Source organism: Pseudorca crassidens, chromosome 2 (genome assembly GCF_039906515.1).
Source record: "Pseudorca crassidens isolate mPseCra1 chromosome 2, mPseCra1.hap1, whole genome shotgun sequence".
Classification (NCBI taxonomy): Eukaryota; Metazoa; Chordata; class Mammalia; order Artiodactyla; family Delphinidae; genus Pseudorca; species Pseudorca crassidens.
Genome location: NC_090297.1, coordinates 7,611,456 through 7,630,731, shown reverse-complemented (window position 1 = coordinate 7,630,731; position 19,276 = coordinate 7,611,456). Strand labels below are relative to the sequence as shown.

The 19,276-nt window shown below is 42.6% G+C and overlaps 1 protein-coding gene and 1 long non-coding RNA gene across 6 annotated transcripts in view; one reads left to right on the top strand and one right to left on the bottom strand.

The window, feature by feature from the left end:
* Positions 1–15,445, bottom strand: part of UBE4B (ubiquitination factor E4B) — a 107,790-nt gene extending 92,345 nt beyond the window's left edge. The window contains exons 1-2 of one of the 5 annotated variants that reach the window (XM_067719774.1): positions 15,021–15,436; positions 14,689–14,835 (exon numbers count right to left, since the gene is read on the bottom strand). In XM_067719774.1, coding sequence (XP_067575875.1) covers positions 14,689–14,712 — 24 coding nt within the window. In that variant the 5' untranslated portion in view covers positions 14,713–14,835; positions 15,021–15,436. Of the gene's footprint in view, positions 1–14,688 lie in introns of all 5 variants that reach the window. The other 4 variants (XM_067719795.1, XM_067719765.1, XM_067719782.1 and 1 more) reach the window with 4 other exon arrangements.
* Positions 15,446–15,509: 64 nt separating this feature from the next.
* On the top strand, positions 15,510–17,767 carry LOC137215112 (uncharacterized). The gene is made up of 2 exons (XR_010939164.1): positions 15,510–15,675; positions 15,811–17,767. It is a non-coding gene; the product is annotated as an uncharacterized lncRNA (long non-coding RNA).
* Positions 17,768–19,276: the final 1,509 nt, after the last annotated feature.

Here is a 19,276-nt window from a genome sequence, read left to right as displayed (position 1 = left end):
CCTACAGACCAAGTAGCAGCTACTTCTGACACTCTCTCACAGAATGGTTCCTGGTCACTTAAGAATGACCGAGTGAAACAGGCAGTATTAGACATTTTAAAGAATTTCCTGAAGCCCAGCTATGAGGAAAGAGTTTTTAAATTGACTCACAAAATAATTATTGCTGAAACAAAAGTGTAAATTCTTCTGGGGCAGGGTTCGTGCGTTTTCTCTAATCTCTACCAAAGGTCTACATTCACACCAACTCTGAACACTCCAACGCCAATATTCTAGCAGATCTATATAGCAGGGCTGGGGAAAGCGGGCTCTTTCAGAGGGAGAAAACACTGACTTCTGGCCATTTCCTGTCCATATATATATATATATTTTTTTTTTTTGCGGTACGCGGGCCTCTCACTGTTGTGGCCTCTCCTGTTGCGGAGCACAGGCTCCGGACGCGCAGGCTCAGCGGCCATGGCTCACGGGCCCAGCCGCTCCGCGGCATGTGGGATCCTCCCGGGCCGGGGCACGAACCCGTGTCCCCTGCATCAGCAGGTGGACTCTCAACCACTGCGCCACCAGGGAAGCCCCATCATATTCTTGATATGAATAAAGGTTTCCTTCCTAACATGGATCATTAATGTTTAAGTTCCTCCTACAGGTTAAGCATCATCCCAAATGCCACTCAGCCCTTTTTAAAAACAGAAATGGCAATACTTTCATATAAATATGTCGTTCCAGTACGCGTCAATGTGCTTTGTTACCTGTCCACATTAACATCAAGAAAGACAAAGAGGGACTTCCCAAAAAGTCCGTGCTCTGCAACAAGAGAAGCCACCACAATGAGAAGCCCGCGCACCGCAACAGAGAGTAGCCCCCACTTGCCACAACTAGAGAAAGCCCACACACAGCAACGAAGACCCAATGCAGCCAAAATTAAATAAACAAATTTAATTTAAAAAAACTTACCAAAAAAAAAGACTAAGAGGTGTCTAATGGGACACTTGCACAAGCATATTTTCCACTTGGCATTCACTAAAATTCTCCCACTCACAAGCCATTCTAATCATAACATCTCAAGGCAAAAGACTGCTTTATCCGCATTTCCCTAGACCAGAAATCACCAAACTATTCGAGTGTGAGGACATTTATACAAAGTAAAAAAGAACAAACACACAAAAGCCCCTGCAGATGACCAACCCATCTGCCCCAAGTTGGCCTTGAAAGAAAAAAAATTGGGCACTCCTGTGATGGAACTCCACGGAAATGATGTCTGGTCTGTATTTATCATAACTAAAAGGTTAACTAACATAAAAGTGGAAAGCTAATTAATTAATTAATGTTCACCAAACATAAACATATATATGCTGTCATACGGTAGCATCCTAAAACAAAAATGTCGTAAATGACACTCTAAACATCTACTCTACATAACTGATGTTCAAAGCTCAAAGGGGCTATACATTTTTTTCTCTGTGTAGATTGAATGTTAACATTTTTTAACTGGCCCACAAAATAATTATTGCTGAAACCAAAGTGTAAATTCCTCTGGGAGATCTATATACAGTAAGGTAAAAGTGTTTTGCTATTGCTTTTTCGCATTTAAAATTTTTCCTTCATCTTGCCTCAAAATTTTTTTAAATTAATTAACTAATTAATTTAAAAAAAATAAAAGGGACTTCCCTGGCGGTCCAGTGGTTAAGACTCCGCACTTCCACTGCAGGGGACACAGGTTCGATCCCTGGTTGGGGAACTAAAATCCCACATGCGCATGGCGTGGCCAAAAAAAAAAAAAACTTTACTACCTGCTTTTTTCTAAATATTCATATCCCTCAATAGCCTAAACAGGATAATTTTATGGGTAAATTAAATCACACATAAAAAGTTCTACTCAGTAGATTATAAAGGTTGCTAGATATTTTTTAATTTTCCACCAATTTTCATTTCCCTCTCAGAAATAAGTTTTTCCCACCAGGGCATTCATATATACAGAATTTTTCCATCTCTAACATTAAATGTACTTTATTATTTTTGAAAATGAGAAATCTGTATATGATTATTTTGGGTCAATCATAATACCTGATTGGCCAGCACAAAGAAGTATTTACAGATAAGCACCAATAATATAGAAAACTAGCTGTTGGACAACACTTTTTAATCAAAAATTTTTAAAATTTTAAAACACGACTTATAGTTTTAAATACAACAATCCATAATTCATGAAAACAAGTGTTTATACTATAAAAATATGACCAATGTATTTGATAAAATAAAAAAGAGGTTTCATTGAGATTGGAGAAATAAGATATGCAACATGAAAACGATAATATGGAAGTAAATGCCTCTATGTAAAAATATTGATTAAAAAAAAAGTGAATCTGGGCTTCCCTGGTGGCGCAGTGGTTGAGAGTCAGCCTGCCGATGCAGGGGACGCGGGTTCGTGCCCCGGTCGGAGAAGATCCCACATGCCGTGGAGCGGCTGGTCCCGTGAGCCATGGCCGCTGAACCTGCGCGTCCGAAGCCTGTCTCCGCAATGGGAGAGGTCACAACAGTGAGAGGCCCGCGTAAAAAAAAATACACACACACACACACAAAAAAAGTGAATCTATTTGATGAAGTTTAATGAGTTATCCAAAGATTCAATATTGTGTATAAGTAGAAACTTGTTAAAAATTTCAAGAAATTCTCTTAATGACATGGCATTAGAGTCAGACACATATCAATATTTTTTCCATTAAAACCTGAACATCGGTCTTTGATGAGCTTTCATACGGTTTTCTATAAGCTTGGTTCTAACCAAACGCTCTCCAGACATATACCCACCTGTACAGAGAAAGTCAGTGACAAACGAGGACCAGCTACAGGATTTGTGGGGCCTGGGGCCTAATAAAAATGCAGGGCCTCTTTCTCAAATGTATTAAAAATTTCAAGACAGCAACAGCAGAGCATTCGACCAAGTGTGGGGCACTTCTGACTGCAGGTCACATGTCCGCGAAGCCAGCCCTGGTGACAAGTATAGACAGAGGTCTGACCAAAGACCCTGACCTAATATGACCCTAGAAGAGTGCCTGGCAGATGACAGATGTGCATGATGATTTGTTTGGAAATCCGAGGAGTTCAGCTCCCAAAAAGACCCATAAAAGCAAAGGGCCATCTCATCTAGGCAGAAAATTTAACTAATTACCATGACACTATTACACATCTAGAATCTATGCCAAACACTGACAGGGAGCAAAGAAACAATGTGCACTGAATACATTTCACAAAGTTTAATTAGAAAGTTAATTAAGTCAAGGCCAGATATTCTCAATACTAGGACCCAAAAGAGACCTCTTTGCCCAGCCTGACTACTGTTTTCAAATGATGCTAAAGATACGGCAGCTGGTAAGCAGTTCGCACAGTGTCATCCCATTCAGAGATTCCCCTTCTCCAGCCCTGCAGGAGGGGACAGCCCCTTCAGAAGACAAAACACGTCATCTGACTTGAGCAGACTGAATCACCTCGTGTTTTGGGTTTTGGTCCTGATACGCAGCGTGTTTCTCCTGTCTGCACAGTTCCCTTCCTTTCAAACTTCCTCGCTCTTCCTTCACCCCCTTAGTACATGCAGGCCACCTGATCACTCCAGATTTTAGGAAAAAGGAAGAGGAGGTGTGCCAAGTGATAACACTGTGGCTTCACACAAAAGATGGCAGCTGGGTGAGAAGAGACTTTAGGAAGCTTAAGGGGCTGGGGGAGAGGATTCCAACCCAACCTTTCACACAAGCCCCAGCCTGTTTGCTACCTTAACAAGTAAGAGACCTCCTTTTATGCTCTCCGCATCGTTATGTGCAAAGGGCTCGGTAGGTGCTATATGAGCACCAACTAAAATTCTTACCATGTACAACTTAATCTTACTCTGGAAAAGAGAGCTAATTTGTCCCAGGAAGGGACATATGAGAGCTAATATGTCCCTACATGCTCTGCACTGCACTCAGCACTTTATGTATCACTGCAATTACTATGAAGAACAATGCCACGGACAGGTATGCAGACCCCCATTTTACAAGTGAGGAAACTGAGGCTCAGAAAGTACTTTGCCCGGGGTCATCCCATTGGTTGGTCCACCTAAAACCCAGGTACATCTGACTCTGAATTACAGCTCTGACAATAATGTTTCTTTCCAGTGCCTACCTTAACCTAACTAATGTAATTTTACGTAGTAACAGCAAAAACAAAACAAAAAACGATTGCAGCACAAGAACCGGGAGTCACGGAAAGACGCCTTGTAGTCAATTCGTGGACTCAGCCACTATTTACCGTGGAGCACCCTGTGTCAAGCCCCGTGCTAAGAGATGGATTAAAAACAGTGAAAACACGAATAATCAGGGCTTATGCTGCAGTAGGAGATACGCCAAACAAATAGACAATTCCAACCAGTGTGATTAATATCAGGATAGGAGAAGCGATTTTAATGAAACACCTTTTCTGTTCTTCCTATTTCTCCTCAACTCCTCCTCCTCCAGCTTCTGCTCACTTACTGGTTTAGGAGCGTTTGGGGTTACACAGTTGGCTGTGCTCGATAATCACATGGCAAAACCTTTCAGACCCACAAACACCCACCAATATCAGAGATTTTTTCACCATCTCCAATGCTTCTTCAGTGCTTCTAAGAATTTTACAATCAATTTCAAAGAGTGAAGGTAACAGAGTTTGCCCAGAGTAAGAAATAACTGAAATATTTATCCTCACCACAGATTTTTCTAAATGTCAAAAATTCTGATCATCTTTACAGACTAACTCAAATCCTCCCAGAGCCCTTCCCAGATTTCCCCAGTCAGGATTCACTGCTCCATCAACTGTACTCCTTTACTTAAATATCTCTTTCAGCCCTTGAACTCTACTTGGAGTTGGCTGTGTTCCTGTCTCCCCATTGCAGTACGAGCTCACTGAAGGTGAAGACCAGGTCTCATATTTGAGACGGTATCTCCGCACATGTACCCCCAATACCCAGCAGAGAGTAAACATCCCACATATATTTGCTGAAACTACACAAACAAAATTAATATTTTATCATATACCTATTTGCCACTCTTTCTTAAATGTTTTAAAGATTAACTGTAGTATGATTCAGTGTGCCCAGATTATGGTTCAAAATTTACACTTGGAACTCTTCAGGCCCCAAACACCCTGCTAGGAATAATATACAAATCTACCTCCACACCTTTACTTCCTACCTCGGGAAAGAGAGGAACAGAGTAAAGAGTAAATATTTATTGAATGAATAAAGGAATTAGTGATCATAATAGGAAATGGTAAAAGATAAAATTTAAAAGGATATGTTCTGGGACTTCCCTAGTGGCACAGTGGTTAAGAATCCACCTGCCAACGCGGGGGACACAGGTTCAAGCCCCTGGTCCGGGAAGATCCCACATGCCGTGGAGCAACTAAGCCCGTGCGCCACAACTACTGAGCCTGCGCTCTAGAGCCTGTGAGACACAACTACTGAGCCCACACGCCTAAAGCCCGTGCTCCGCAACAAGAGAAGCCACTGCAATGAGAAGCCCGCGCACTGCAACGAAGAGTAGCCCCTGCTCGCCGCAACTAGAGAAAGCCCGCGCACAGCAACAAAGCCCCAACGCAGCCATAAATAAATAGACAGATATGTTCGCCAAATATCTTCTTCCCACTTTTTAAACCCATGGCTTCACAGTGTATGGATGGCTCCCCAGTATACCCCTGGAGCTGACACCTCACTCTGAGCTATGTACTCTCCCATCCCGTCCTGTCTTGAGCCTATTCAGCAATGAAATTGGTCTTGTTAAGGTCACTAATGGCCTCCACGTTGCCAAACGCCATCGTTGAGTCTTGGTCTTCCTTTAATCTACTTCACTGGCATTCAACAGAGCTGAGCACTGCCCTCCGTCATGAAACACTTTCTTCTCCTGGACACCAGAACTCCAGGCTCTCTTGTCTTTCCTTCTATCTCAGTGGCTATCCCTTGTCAGTTCTTTTCTGGGTCCTCTTTTTTTTTCTCTTTATTAATTAATTTATTTTTATTTATTTTATTTTTGGCTGCGTTGGGTCTTTGTTGCTGCGCCCGGGCTTTCTCTAGTTATGGCGAGCAGGGGCTTCTCATCGGGGTGGCTTCTCGTGTTGCAGCGCATGGGCTCTAGGCACACAGGCTCAGTAGTTGTGGCTTGTGGGCTCTAGAGCACAGGCTCAGTCGTTGTGGCGCACAGGCTTAGCTGCTCCGTGGCATGTGGGATCTTCCCGGACCAGGGCTCGAACCTGTGTCCCCTGCATTGGCAAGTGGATTCTTAACCACTGCACCACCAGTGAAGCCATCTGGGTCCTCTTTCCTTCCCATCTCTAAATGCTGGAGAGGCTCAAGGCTCAGTCCTCTGACCTCCACTCTTCTATCTAGGCTCACTCCCTAGGTCATCTGTCCATTCTCATGATTTTAAATATACTGACAACGTCCTGACTGGTATCCCCAACCCCAGCCTTCTTCCTGAACTGCAAGCCCAACATACATCCAACAACCTACTTAACATCTCCAAGTGGACAAATAATAAACAATATAACAAGAATATGACCAAAACAGCTTAATTTCTCCCTCTAATCTCCTCTTTCAGTGTTCCCCACCTCAGTACAGAACAACTCCATTTTTCAAACTGTGAAGGCTAAAACTCTTGGCATCACTGTGGTAGAGATAGCTAGTTGCTTCCTCCTCCTATACATTCAGCCACCCTTGCATTTGGTTATGGCCACGTGACTAAGTTCTGGCCAAGGAGGTGTAAGCAATGATGTGTGACATCTCTGATCATGCCCTTGACAGACGGGAACATGTCCTCCCCTTTGGTCCCTGAGGACTGGAATGCAGATGTGCGTGTAGGCACTGGAGCAGCCATCTTGGACTACAAGCTAGATGCCTCATACAGAGGATAACACAGCACTAAACAGAACTGGCTCCCTAGTGATCATGGAATTATTAAACCGGCTCTCAACCACTTACCCAGATTTTTACTTAAAAGAAATATAAGCTTCTATCTTATTTAAACCATTATTATTTTGGATATCTCTGCTGCAGCAATCAAACCAATACCTTAACTAATATATAGAATTTGGAACCTGGAAGTAATCAACCTAAACAGAATATAAATACATGGCAGTGTTTTAGGGCTCAGCATGGGCACAGATATTGCAGGATGGAAGGCTGGTAACCTTGTTAGGCCACAATAAAACGTTTGGTAAAACCTGTGACACCTCAGAAAATAGCCTGCATGCCTACACGGCCTACAATTCTAGGGGAACTGGTTGAACAATTCGGAATTTGGGTGCCTATTGGCTTCTTGCCACTTTAAGCAAGAAGTTCCACAAGAATGAGACAGACTCAAGCTGCAGTTTGCCGATTTGCCTGCAGAGATAAAAGGGAAAACAGGTCTGCCTAAGGCACGTCCACAGTCTAGTCTAAGTTTGCTCAGAGTCTGGTAATTTGGGGATCAAGTAGGGTTGAAAAAGCCAACTCCTTCAGGCTCCTGAAAGAAACAAGCTGAAGACACTGTTCAGCCCCAGGAAGGGGATATTCTCCAATGACCTGGCCCCAAAGGACTGATTCAGGAACTCCCACCACTGCCAAGGCAGGGAGACCCCCTACCACAGCCTGGCAGGAGCTGACAATGGCTGTGGACCAGTGAGGGATCTGTACTCCCCATTCTTCCCTTTTCGAAGTGGTAGTTATTTCCATGATTCTATCCTACTCCACCACATCACATGGTGGGGCGGGGGCGCGGGGAGGGAACAGCAGCTGATAACCTGCATTTTAATCTAAAGGTTCCTGGATGGTATATCACCCAGAGATTCTGGACTCAACTGAAGGTTGCCTCTTTAGGAAAGCAGAGCGTGTGTTTTAGGTTTTGGAAGAAGGGTTTGAACAGAACAGCCTTGACTGTACTCCCCTTCTAACGTGAGAGAGCTTTTAGATGAGCATACAGCTACCCAGTAAGAACTGCAGTTCTCAGCTTCCCAGCCAGGAGCCGTGGCCACGTGACTTAGGTTCTGGCCAATGGGAGGTGAGCAGAAGTGAGTGATCTGTGCAACTTCCAAGCTGTGCCATTAACGAGGAGCATGACTTCTCCTTCCCCTCTCCTCTCGTCCCTCTGGCTACAGTGCAGACAGACGTGGACCAAAAGATGGATGCCATACGTTAGGAGAGTTGGTACAGGACAGAAGGCGCCTGGGCCCCTAATGAGCGCGGAGCTGCCACAGCAGCCCCAGCCTCCTACCCAGACTTCTATTTAGAGAGAAATAAACATCTATCTGGTTTAAGCAGCTGCTATTTCGTGTTGTGCTATTTCAACTGTTACAACGGTCCACTCGATGACATCCCAGCTCAGGTGGCCATTCTTGACTCCACTCCACATCCATCCCATCACCCAATCCTATTGGCTCTACCCACAAAATATCTGACCATCCTCTATCTGACCTTTTCTCACCTTCTCCACTACAAACCCTGGTCCTGGGACTCCTGCACTGGCCTCCTAACCTTTCTCTCCATTTTCACTCTTTCCCCCTTTATCTATTCTCTTCATAGCAGCCACAGTGATTCTTTTAAAACATAAATCAGGGACTTCCCTGGTGGTCCAGTGGTTAAGACTCCACGCTCCCAATGCAGGGGGCCCGGGTTCGATCCCTGGTCAGGAAACTAGATCCCACACGCCACAACTAAGACCCGGCGCAGCCAAATAAACTAATTAATTAATAAATTTAAAAAAAAACATAATTCAGAATGTAAGCCCCATGCAGGCAAGGATTTCTGCCTGTATTGTTCATTCATATATCCTCATGATCTAAAACAAAGCTGGGCATATACCATATGTCATCAAATACAAAATGTCACTGACTGTAAACTGCACCGTTGTTTTTTGCACCACCAAGACAAAAAACTACTGTCCATTAAACCACAACAAAATACCTTAACAACAGACCAGGCCAGAGTAGTAATCAGTTACACCAGCCTCTCATTGCTTTGAAATTTCTTTCTGAGAAGGTGGAGTGTCTCTGACCTTCAATTGCATTGCCTGGGTGTAAAAGGCAGTCCTTCTAACTGTATGTTCAATTTCAAAATGTGACACAGCTTCAGAGACTTGTGGATTTCTGCCTTTCTACGGCTCCCTAATGCACTTGGTTGTTGCTTTGCAATAAAATATGAAATTGTGGTCATTCTTTCACCAACATTTTCTTTGTTTCCTTTACTAATATCAAATTGAGACCCCACTGCTATTTCCATTTCTCTCTGCATACAAAGTAACATATGCTTTCACTGCTAATCAAAGTGTAATTTGGGGGGAGGCATTTAAAATAGCAACTATATTTATCATGCACAGCATTTAATTGAAGGTACAACAACATGAACAGGTATAACCAGGTTTACACATAAACAGGAAATGACAACTTTCACAACTACCACGTGGCCAACCGTGATTACACCAAGAAGCATCCCAATTTCAAAGATGTGAAAATGTGAAGTAAAAAAAAAGGTTGGGGCACCTCAGAATTGATTGAAAGTCGCCTCCTAAAATTGCACACACTCCTCGCATTGCTCTCCATCCCTTTATAGCCTATTTTATTTTTCTCCGTGGCACTGTCACCAAATGACATCTTATGTGTATGTATTTGTTTATCACGTCTCCTCCCACTAGAAAGGAGCTCCATGCAAGCAAGGCTCGTGTGGTGTCTGACATGCAGCAAGTAAATGGCAAGTATCACTGAAGGAGCTGCTACAGAAGCTCTCTCCACCTGGACACACCACAAGTACCTTCTGAGAAAATGCATTCTGTGCCAAGCACAGGCCTGAAGACCCAAGGACCCGTTGTCAGAAGTCTTTCTGTCTTTTTCCCCTAAAAGAGTAGAGGGCTGTTTGATAAGCTCCACTCTTAGCAATAACGAGGGCTTCCACTTCCCATCTCAAGAGGGACAATAAAAATGCTGCAACCATTACATCTGGCTGAGATTATTCCTATTTTGGAGGTAGTTTAGCAAAGGGATTAAGAACTCTGGGATCAGACTCTGGATTAGAATCCAGGTTCTACCACTTCCTCGTTGTCCACCTTTTGGCAAGTTAATTTCTATCAGCCTCAACTTTTAAATCTGTAAAACGGGGCTATTAGTACCAACCTTGCTGAGCAAGTTAAGTGCTTAGCACATATTAAGAGCTTCATAAATATCAAATATTATCATTACCATTCTCTGTTTCTTGGCTAAAATGAACAAAAAGGAGTGGAGAAGGGGCCTGGGAGGCAACATCCCACTCTCCTTCCAGGCTTGAGGAAGGAGAATCCTGGTTATCAAGTGCGTGTTAGCAATGATCTACTGGAAAAAAAGTGAGCTTAGGTCCTGAGGCCTGTTACAAAGAAAGAAAAGGTCAGAGATGGACATGTTAAGAGCAGAAAGGCCAGGGCTGGCGCCTCTATGTCAGCTCATCTCTCAGTGGTCCAAAGGAACAAATCTGCTTTCTCCAAAATCTGCTCCTTGTCTGGAATTCCTTCTCTCTCCTCCAATGAAACCAAGGAGTCATCTTTTTCTTTCTTCCCCTGCGTCCACCTCTTTCACATCAAACTTATCATCAGAAGTGGGTTAACTTAGATCCTCAATATTTCTGATGTCTGCTCTCCTCCGTTCCCACTGCCAAGGCCTTGCTTGAGACTCCACTGCCTTGGTTCCCATAGCAACAGCAGCCACCTTCTTCCTATCCACCTTTGACACCCTTGCCAGTTATCTTTCGAATCCCTTAAAATCCCTCAAAGGCTTCTGATAGTCTTACTGAGAAAGTTCAAACTCCTAAGCATTTCTGAAAACCCTCGGAGACCTGGTGCCTGTCTGCCTGCGGCCACTCCCCCAGGCAAATCCTGTCTCCAGTCCCACTAGTTCTTGTGGTTTCCTGAGCTCCCCAGTTTCACAGCCGGTTTCAAGAGCCCTTCGCATAAGCATCGCTTTTTCTTGAAAGTTTTCGCTAAGACGCTAAGCCAACAGGGCTCCCTTCTTGTTTTTCTTACTGTCTTGTGCATAGGTCCACAACAGCTCTTAGCACCCTGTCTGTATTGTAATTGCTGGACTCCTAGCTATCTCTATCTCTACCCATCCCCTAACCCCAGTTAAATAATTTCTTTAAGAAAAAGACTGTGTTTCTCCTAACCTACCTAACACATTGCTGGAAATGCACAGCATCTTTTGTTTTAACATCTTTATTGGAGTTTAATTGCTTTACAGTGGTGTGTTAGTTTCCGCTTTATAACAAAGTGAATCAGCTATACATATACATACATCCCCATATCTCCTCCTTCTTGCGTCTCCCTCCCACCCTCCCTATCCCACCCCTCTAGGTGGTCACAAAGCAACAGCATCTTTTTTTTTTTTTAATTTTAATTTTTATTTTTTTGCGGTACGCGAGCCTCTCACTGTTGTGGCCTCTCCCGTTGCGGAGCACAGGCTCCGGACGCGCAGGCTCAGCGGCCATGGCTCACGGGCCCAGCCACTCCGCGGCATGTGGGATCTTCCCGGACCAGGGCACGAACCCGTGTCCCCTGCATCGGCAGGCGGACTCTCAACCACTGCGCCGCCAGGGAAGCCCCAACAGCATCTTTTTAAAAAATGTTTGCTGAGTGAATGATTTTGGAGGGGTGTGATGAGAGTCAGCACCAAAAAGACTAGAAACTTGGTCACATCATGAATGAATTCATAAAAAGCAACACTTTTACAGAAAAACTATGCAGATCAACCATGTTAGTAGGATATTTATATAGAAGCTGTGGTGAATTTATTGGCAGTTGTTGGGCAGTAAAATACAGTAAAAAGGGCTTTTAGATCAGGAACCCTGGGTTTGAATTCCAATTCTGTCACTTCTAAGCCAGGGCACTGTGGACTTAACCTGATTCTCAGATGCTTCACCTATAAAACAAGGAACATTTAAGGAACTGCTGGACTTGCACCGTTTTATCAAATGAGACAATGGTTGTAAAGTGCCCGGCACAGAGCGGGTCTCTGCTAACAAATGTTGGTCCCGCTCCACTGAAAACACTGCTAAAATGTCCAAGGCCATATTCTGCATTTGGGAAGGAAGACAACTTCTAAACCCTTGACCACACCCTGAATCCCAGCCAGCCCTCTTGAAGATGAACTAGGTCATACAGATTTTGCAAAAAAAAAAAAAAAAAAGAAAGAAAATCATTTCAATGAAAACACATCATCACCATAGTTGAAAACCAGTTTAAAATACCTGCCCTACTCAGAGCATCATTTTGGTATAAAAAACAAACAAACAAAAAAAAACACATGAGCAGGGTACAGAATGAATGTAATGTAAATAATGACACCTTGAAATGCAGGCTCCTGAAGAGAATAAACTTAGTCATGGATCTGCTCTATACAGCAAAGGGCTCATTGTAATGTGCTATATAAACAGCACTGAAGTTAAAGAAATACTCTACTGAGAAAGCACAAGAGAAGAAAAGTACAAGAATTCAAGGTGATCTATAAGAGGGACCAAAAAGTACCCATAATGTAAAATCTTCTAAAGCTACTACCCTGGTTATAGCAGGCTCTATTTGCCATGGACTACATTCTCATATATTTTCATTTTGCTAAAATATGACACTCTGTCATACCTAATTTCCTAATTTAGATTGAAAGATCAATGTCTTGATTGTTTACACCCTGAGATACATGTTTGAGCTTTCAATAATATAAATGTATTATTTTCTAACCAAATAAATGTCAACTACCATATCTGTGACACAAGTTTCCACCCATAGAGTAACAATAAGGCAAAAGTTCTGGAAATGTCTCTGTTGAGAACTGTTCACCTAATCCCAGAATTACAGGAAATGGATTAAAAAAAACTTAAGCTTCTTCCCCATAAAATATTTGTTTTAGATTATGCTGAGAGTAAAATTACCAGTTATTGAACTGTCCCTTTGTGTTCAGGCCAACTAATTTGTTGAACATAATTTTATATTGATCTTATATTAGTGAATTTAATTTTTCACATTTATTTTAATATTTTGTTGACCTTGAAAAATGTCTATCTCCTCCACAATGATTATATTTGTTCCATATATGGTAAAAAAAAAAAAAGTTAATACCTTCCTCAAGGACTGGATAAAGTGAAGAGCTACAGTTCAGATTATACAGTTCTTTAACTGGTCTGTATGCTTTAATGGTTTTCTTAGTGAAAACTCAAGTATGTAAAAACTTCTAAACCAGGAACAATTTAAAGAATGTCAAGAAAAAAAGTAATTTCTGGAGGTAAAAAACTCACTAAAAAACTATCTGCCTTAAGAGAAATGATCCACTAGCATTAATGTTAAAGAAAAAAGGGGGTGCACTTTAAAAAAACTACACAAAACAAAGTGCCTCTAAGAGGATCTCTTGATAGTTCCTACCTGAATCAAAGAAATTGTTCAATATTCTTCTAATTTAAGATTACACTATTGATGTATTTAGAAAACAAAATCAGTAACAAAGAATGGGCAATCCTGACTTTCCAAAAAGCCAGGTATCAAAACCAACAAAATTATTTGCTTCCTTTTCTACGTGACCCTTAACCCACCACTTGCCTGCCTCATCTCTGGAGCATTTTAGTCCCTAGGTAAATATACTGACTGCTCTGCAGCTAAAACTGAAGCATGGAAGTTTTACAGTACAACCAACCTGATGGATGACTACTTTCATAATACTGTAGAGAAGTTTTACATGAACTGTGGAAGAAATGGTAGGTGGAAGAGAATGAGGCCAGCAGGGGTCCTGAAAGGGAAGCTCCCTATTTGTAAAAAAAAAAAAGAAGGGAAAAGTCATCAGAGTCACAGGAAAATCCTGGTACCCTAAATGCCACTTTTTCTTATTATTATTAAATAATCTTGAAAACATCAAGAAGGGGATCTGTAAGACTCCTTTCAGAAATGATAATAGGGGGAATTTTCAAAGTCATTTGCTTCCATTTGCTTCCTGTTCAGTGTCTGTTACAGCAAAACACAAATTTGAAAGGGGCAAAAACTAGAAAAAGGCATAATGAAAGAGGAGTATACCAGAAGCCATTAGTGGTCTGTTAAATTGCTAGAATTTAACTGTAATTCACGAAGCTATTGAGAAGATGCATATTTTGTTAAATATCAAAGAATCTGTCTGTAGACCACCCCCAAACACATATGTAATGTTTAATTAACTTATACAGTGAAATGCCACACATACTTGGGATTTCAAATCCTTTAAAAACATACACCTATACATTATGATTCCTCCCAAAATTATTCTTTAGATCTCTGCAGTAAGGCGCGCGCGCGCACACGCACATGCGCGAGCGCGCGCGTATACACACACACACACACACACACACACACACACACACACACACACACACACACACAACTTGATGTAAATCTAGCCCTTTTTGCTTAAATACCCTGAAGAAAAGAATGAAAGCCTCAGTATGCTCTCCTCTTCTTTAGACCCTAAAAGAAGACTCGAAAAGAGGCAAATGGAGTTCAGGATGGAAAAAGAAGGCAAAGGAATACAAGAGAATACAACCGGAGACCCTCTCAGGGACTCATTTAATTCTCAGAAAATGTCATCTCCATTCCTGCCCAAAGGCCAGGCACCACTGGCGCAATATCAACCCTATCCAAAGCGCCAAAGAGTTGCCAACTAATCTCCCAAGGTGTCCCCCAACCTCCTCACCTCATCAGCGCTCAGCTCCTCCATCGCTTTCCTCTTAATGGTGAAAGGCGTTAAGGAGAGATCTTCTGTTCTTTGAGACCAGGGCGGGAGGAGAGTGGAAGGTGTCTATCGGGCTGTCTGGTCCCCCGAATGGGGGAGGTTTCAGAACTGCATAGTCAGAGGTTAAAAAATAAGAACACGAGAGGCAGTGAAATGCCTTGGCGTCGGTCACTCCAATTGCCCCAGAGACTCCTACAGCTGCTTACGCCACGAGCAGCCTCCTTTGACCGCCACTGCTGCTGCTACAGGGTTACCGTAAGGCGCCACTTTTTACCCTCTGCTTCCCAGGTTACCCAGACTAGGGAGCTCGGTCTCCAGCTCTCCTCGTGCCCGGAGCCTACTGTGTCTTCGTGGTGGTGGCGCGGCAGCTGCGCTTCCTCCAGCAGATCGTGTGCTCTCCTTCCAACCCTTTCCCCCTGGCGGGAAGTGTTCAACTGCAGAGTGGGTGCCCCGAGGCAAGGCGACCCCAGAGCCGCCCAGGCAGAGCCCAGCACTGAGGAGAGAAGCTCCTCCCCTCCCAAAGCAGGCCGGCCACGCCCCGCCTCCACGCCGGAGCCTGGGCAAGGGGGAGGGGGAGGACCGAACTCGCGATGTTCTGGCTGGAAGAGTAAATCCTCCTACCCCTCCACCCCTACTCTTACCCCCTCGCCCCACCAAGTATTATTCATCAAAACAACAGGGCGGCCATCTTTGAAAGGGATCACGTGACCCCGTCAGACAGGCGGGGTTTCTGGCCCCAGGACGAGGCAGCCAATGGGCCGCGGGCGTCGCGCGGCCGATTTCCTCTCTCCTGAGTCTCCTCCCGCCTCCGCCCCACCCTCTCCCCGGCAGCCGCGCGGGGCGGGGGGAGGGGCGAGCGGGGCCGCCGGCGGACCGGCCGAGCGCGGGGGGCGGGGCGGAGAGTTGCCATGGCGACGGCACGGGGAGCGGTGCGCGGGCCCGGCCCAGGTAGGTTCCCGGGAGGGCCACGTGGGCGGGCGATGGCGGAGGCCGCGGGGCACAGGGCCTGCAGACAACGGGAAGATTGGCCAGAAGGGGACTCCCGCCCGCGACCCGGGCCCACAGCGCCTCCCTTGTTCCCAGGCTTTTCTCTTTAGCGGCTCACAAACGCCTCTCGACTGTCCACGATGCCGCCCAAACGAACTAAAAGAAACGGAAAACGTCTCCTTTCTGCGATGAGCGTTCTCTACCAGCCTGACCGCTCACATTCTGCAAAACCTTTCTACGTAGACTCTTCCTCCTCCGCAAGGAAAGCCCATTTGGAAGAAAACTTTAACACAAGCAGACCTTCATTTCATTTCACTTTGTTCTTTTAGAGAGATAATTTCTGATTTTTTTTTTAAAGTGTGTTCCAAATTTGAAAGTATAAATGGGTTTGAGACCCAGAAAACTTTGAAGTGCATACACAAACACAAGGAAGACTTGTGGAGCCAAGGAAAAGAAACCATCGTCCTCACCTGGACAAGAATACAAAAAAAATTTTAATTGAAATGTGTGTGATCAAAACATCATATTAGTTTTAACGTGTACAGCATAATGATTTGACATACGTATATATTGGGAAATGATTACCACAATATGTTAACACCCATCACCACACATACTTGTTTTTTTGTTTTTTTTCTTGGAATGAGCACTTTAAAGAGTTATTCGCTTAGCAACTTTAAAATATATGATACAGTATTGTTGACTGTAGTCCCAATGCTGTACATTACACCCACAGGACTTCTTATAACTGAGTTTGTACCTTTTGACCACCTTCACCGTTTTGCCCACGCACTATCCCCCTCTGGCAACCACAAATCTGTTCTCTGAAGAATGCAAATATTTTAAAATATACAAGTCTAAACAGTGGTCAATGTTTAACAGTGTCATGAAATTCCAGATTTTGCCACCTACGAAGAATGTAATGTATGGGAGGTTTACTTAACCATAATATTACAGATTGCATTCCAGAATTAAAAGTCACAATTTTTTTTTCCTGCTACTTACTTAAAATAGTAACCTGACAACCAGATATGTAAGGAATTTGTAAGTAAAATTAGACCACTGCTGGCTTTACATATTATCTGCTCTCCAGGAAAGGAATTCTGTGTAAGCCAGAATTTAGACGGCTGTTGACATTGATATCAGTACATTTACTTCTTTTTTTAAACGTGGTCATTGCCATGTAATTCGTATTCCATACAATTCACCCATTTAAAGTGTACGATGGTTGTAGAATATTCACAGTTATCAACCATCATCACTAATTCCAGAACATTTCATCACCCCAGAAAGAAACCCTGTACCTGTTAACAGTCACCCCCCATTCTCCCCTCCTCTCCCTCTGGGCAACCACTAATCTACTTTCTGTCTCTACCAATGGAATCCTATTCTATGTGGCTTTTTGTGTCCAGCTGCTTTTATTTAGCATATGTTTTCAAAGTTTATCCATGCTGCAGTATATATCAGTACTTCATTTCTTTAATGCCGAATAATATTCCATTGTATGGATATACCACATTTTGTTTATTCATTCATCAGCTAATGGACGTTTGGGTTGTTTCCACTATTTGGTTATTATGAATAATGCTGCTATCAATATTTATGTGTAAGTTTTTGTGTGGACATTTGTTTTAATTTCTCTTGGATATATACCTAGGAGGAGAATTTCTGGGTTTTATGTTTAACTTTTCAAGCAACTGAAAAACTGTTTTCCAAAGCGCCACACCATTGTACATTCCACCAGCAACGTATGAGGGTTCCAATTTCTCCAATCCTCACCAACACTTGTTAGTATCTCTTTTTTAGAATAGTCACACTAGTAGATGTGAAGTGGTATCTCATTGCAGTTTTGTGTTTTCATTCCTCTGAGGGCTAACAATATTGAGCATCTTTTCATGTATTTATTAGTTATTTGTATATCTTTGGACAAATATCTGTCCAAATCCTTTGTTCATTTTTTAATTGGTTATTTGTCTTTTTATTGTTGAGTTGTAAGAGTTCTTTATATACTCTGGATATTAGTCCCTTAACAAACATGTAATTTATAAATATCTTTCCCATTCTGTGGGTTGTCATTTCACTTTCTTGATAGTATCATTTGCAGCACAAATTTTTTTATTTTGATGTAGTCCAATTTCTTTCTTTCTTTTGTCATTTGTGCTTTTGATGTAATACATTCACTTTTACAAGGCATATTGAATCATTTATTATTTCTCTTAGTCAGTTTGTGCTGCTATAACAATACCATAGACTGAGTGGCTTATAAGCAACAGAAATTTATTTCTTAGTTCTGGAGGCTCAAAGTCAGAGGTCAGGGTGCCAGCATGATCAAATCTGGTGAACTCCCTCTTCCAGGTGGCTTGTACTAGCTTCTGCTGGTATCCTCACATGACTGTGAACAGAGAGCAAGCAAGCTCTCTAGAAACTCTCATAAGGGCACTGATCTCATTTGAGTGCCTCACCCTTATGACCTCATCTATTCCTAATTATTTCTGCAAAGTAATGCCATCACATGGGGAGGGTGTCAACACATGAATTTGCAGGAGACACAAACATTCCATCTGTAACAATATTCAAATATTATAGGAAATATCCTTCCCATTTTGTGGCTGGAGAAAGTGAAACTATGAATATTAAATGGCCTGCCCCAAGTCAAATGGGAAAATGATTAGAAGTCTTGCTTCCCCTGAATTCTTTCCCTATCACACAAATATCTGTCTATACATCACAAGAATACAATATCTAGAACAAAATGGGTATTCGAAAAATGTAAGATGAAGTACTGATTGTATGCTTGTTTGCTGAGTAGTGATATCGTGAAAATGCCACAGTATTTTATTCACCATAGATTCCATGTCCAATCTAGCTTTAACCTTTTATGATTTATGACATTTGGATTTTCTGACATAGAATTCACTTTTAAAGCTGTCTCACTATTTTAAGACTAAGAAATACAGGGATTTTTTTTACCATTTGCGTGACAACTCCACTCCCTTTCTTTTTCTTCAACTCCAAAGTACTCTTTCTGCAAATATAATGAATTTTATAAAATCACAAAAATTAAAAGTGAACTCTCTTTAGCCATGTACTGTATTTCCCATGGTCTTTTACAGGATGAATCCCTCTAATATGCTTTTTAGTGCCTTTTACAGTTGTGTTTTAAACTGCGCAAGTGCTGGAGTACCTACCACTTCCCTTAGGGGAAGCTTTCCCACAAAATCGTAAATAAGAGTATCTCAGAGGTGTTCATGATACTTAGCTCATTGTTTTGCTCAGTTTCTTCCATCTTCCATCTTCTAAAGGGGGCATTATATTACCCCCTTTAGATCATGCAAAATAATCTGTCTGCCTCATTTGGGAACTACCAAGCATCAAGGCCCAAGACAAATTAGTTCTCAGAATTACCTAGAAGTTAGCAAAAGTACTTTTTAATACTAGTAACAGATAAAGGAGGAGAACAAACTGAAACGTGACTGAAAATAAAAGTATACTTTGGGCAGATTTTGTTATTTTATAAGGGGAAAGGAGTTTCTGTGGGGTTTTTTTCACTTGAAAGTAAAAA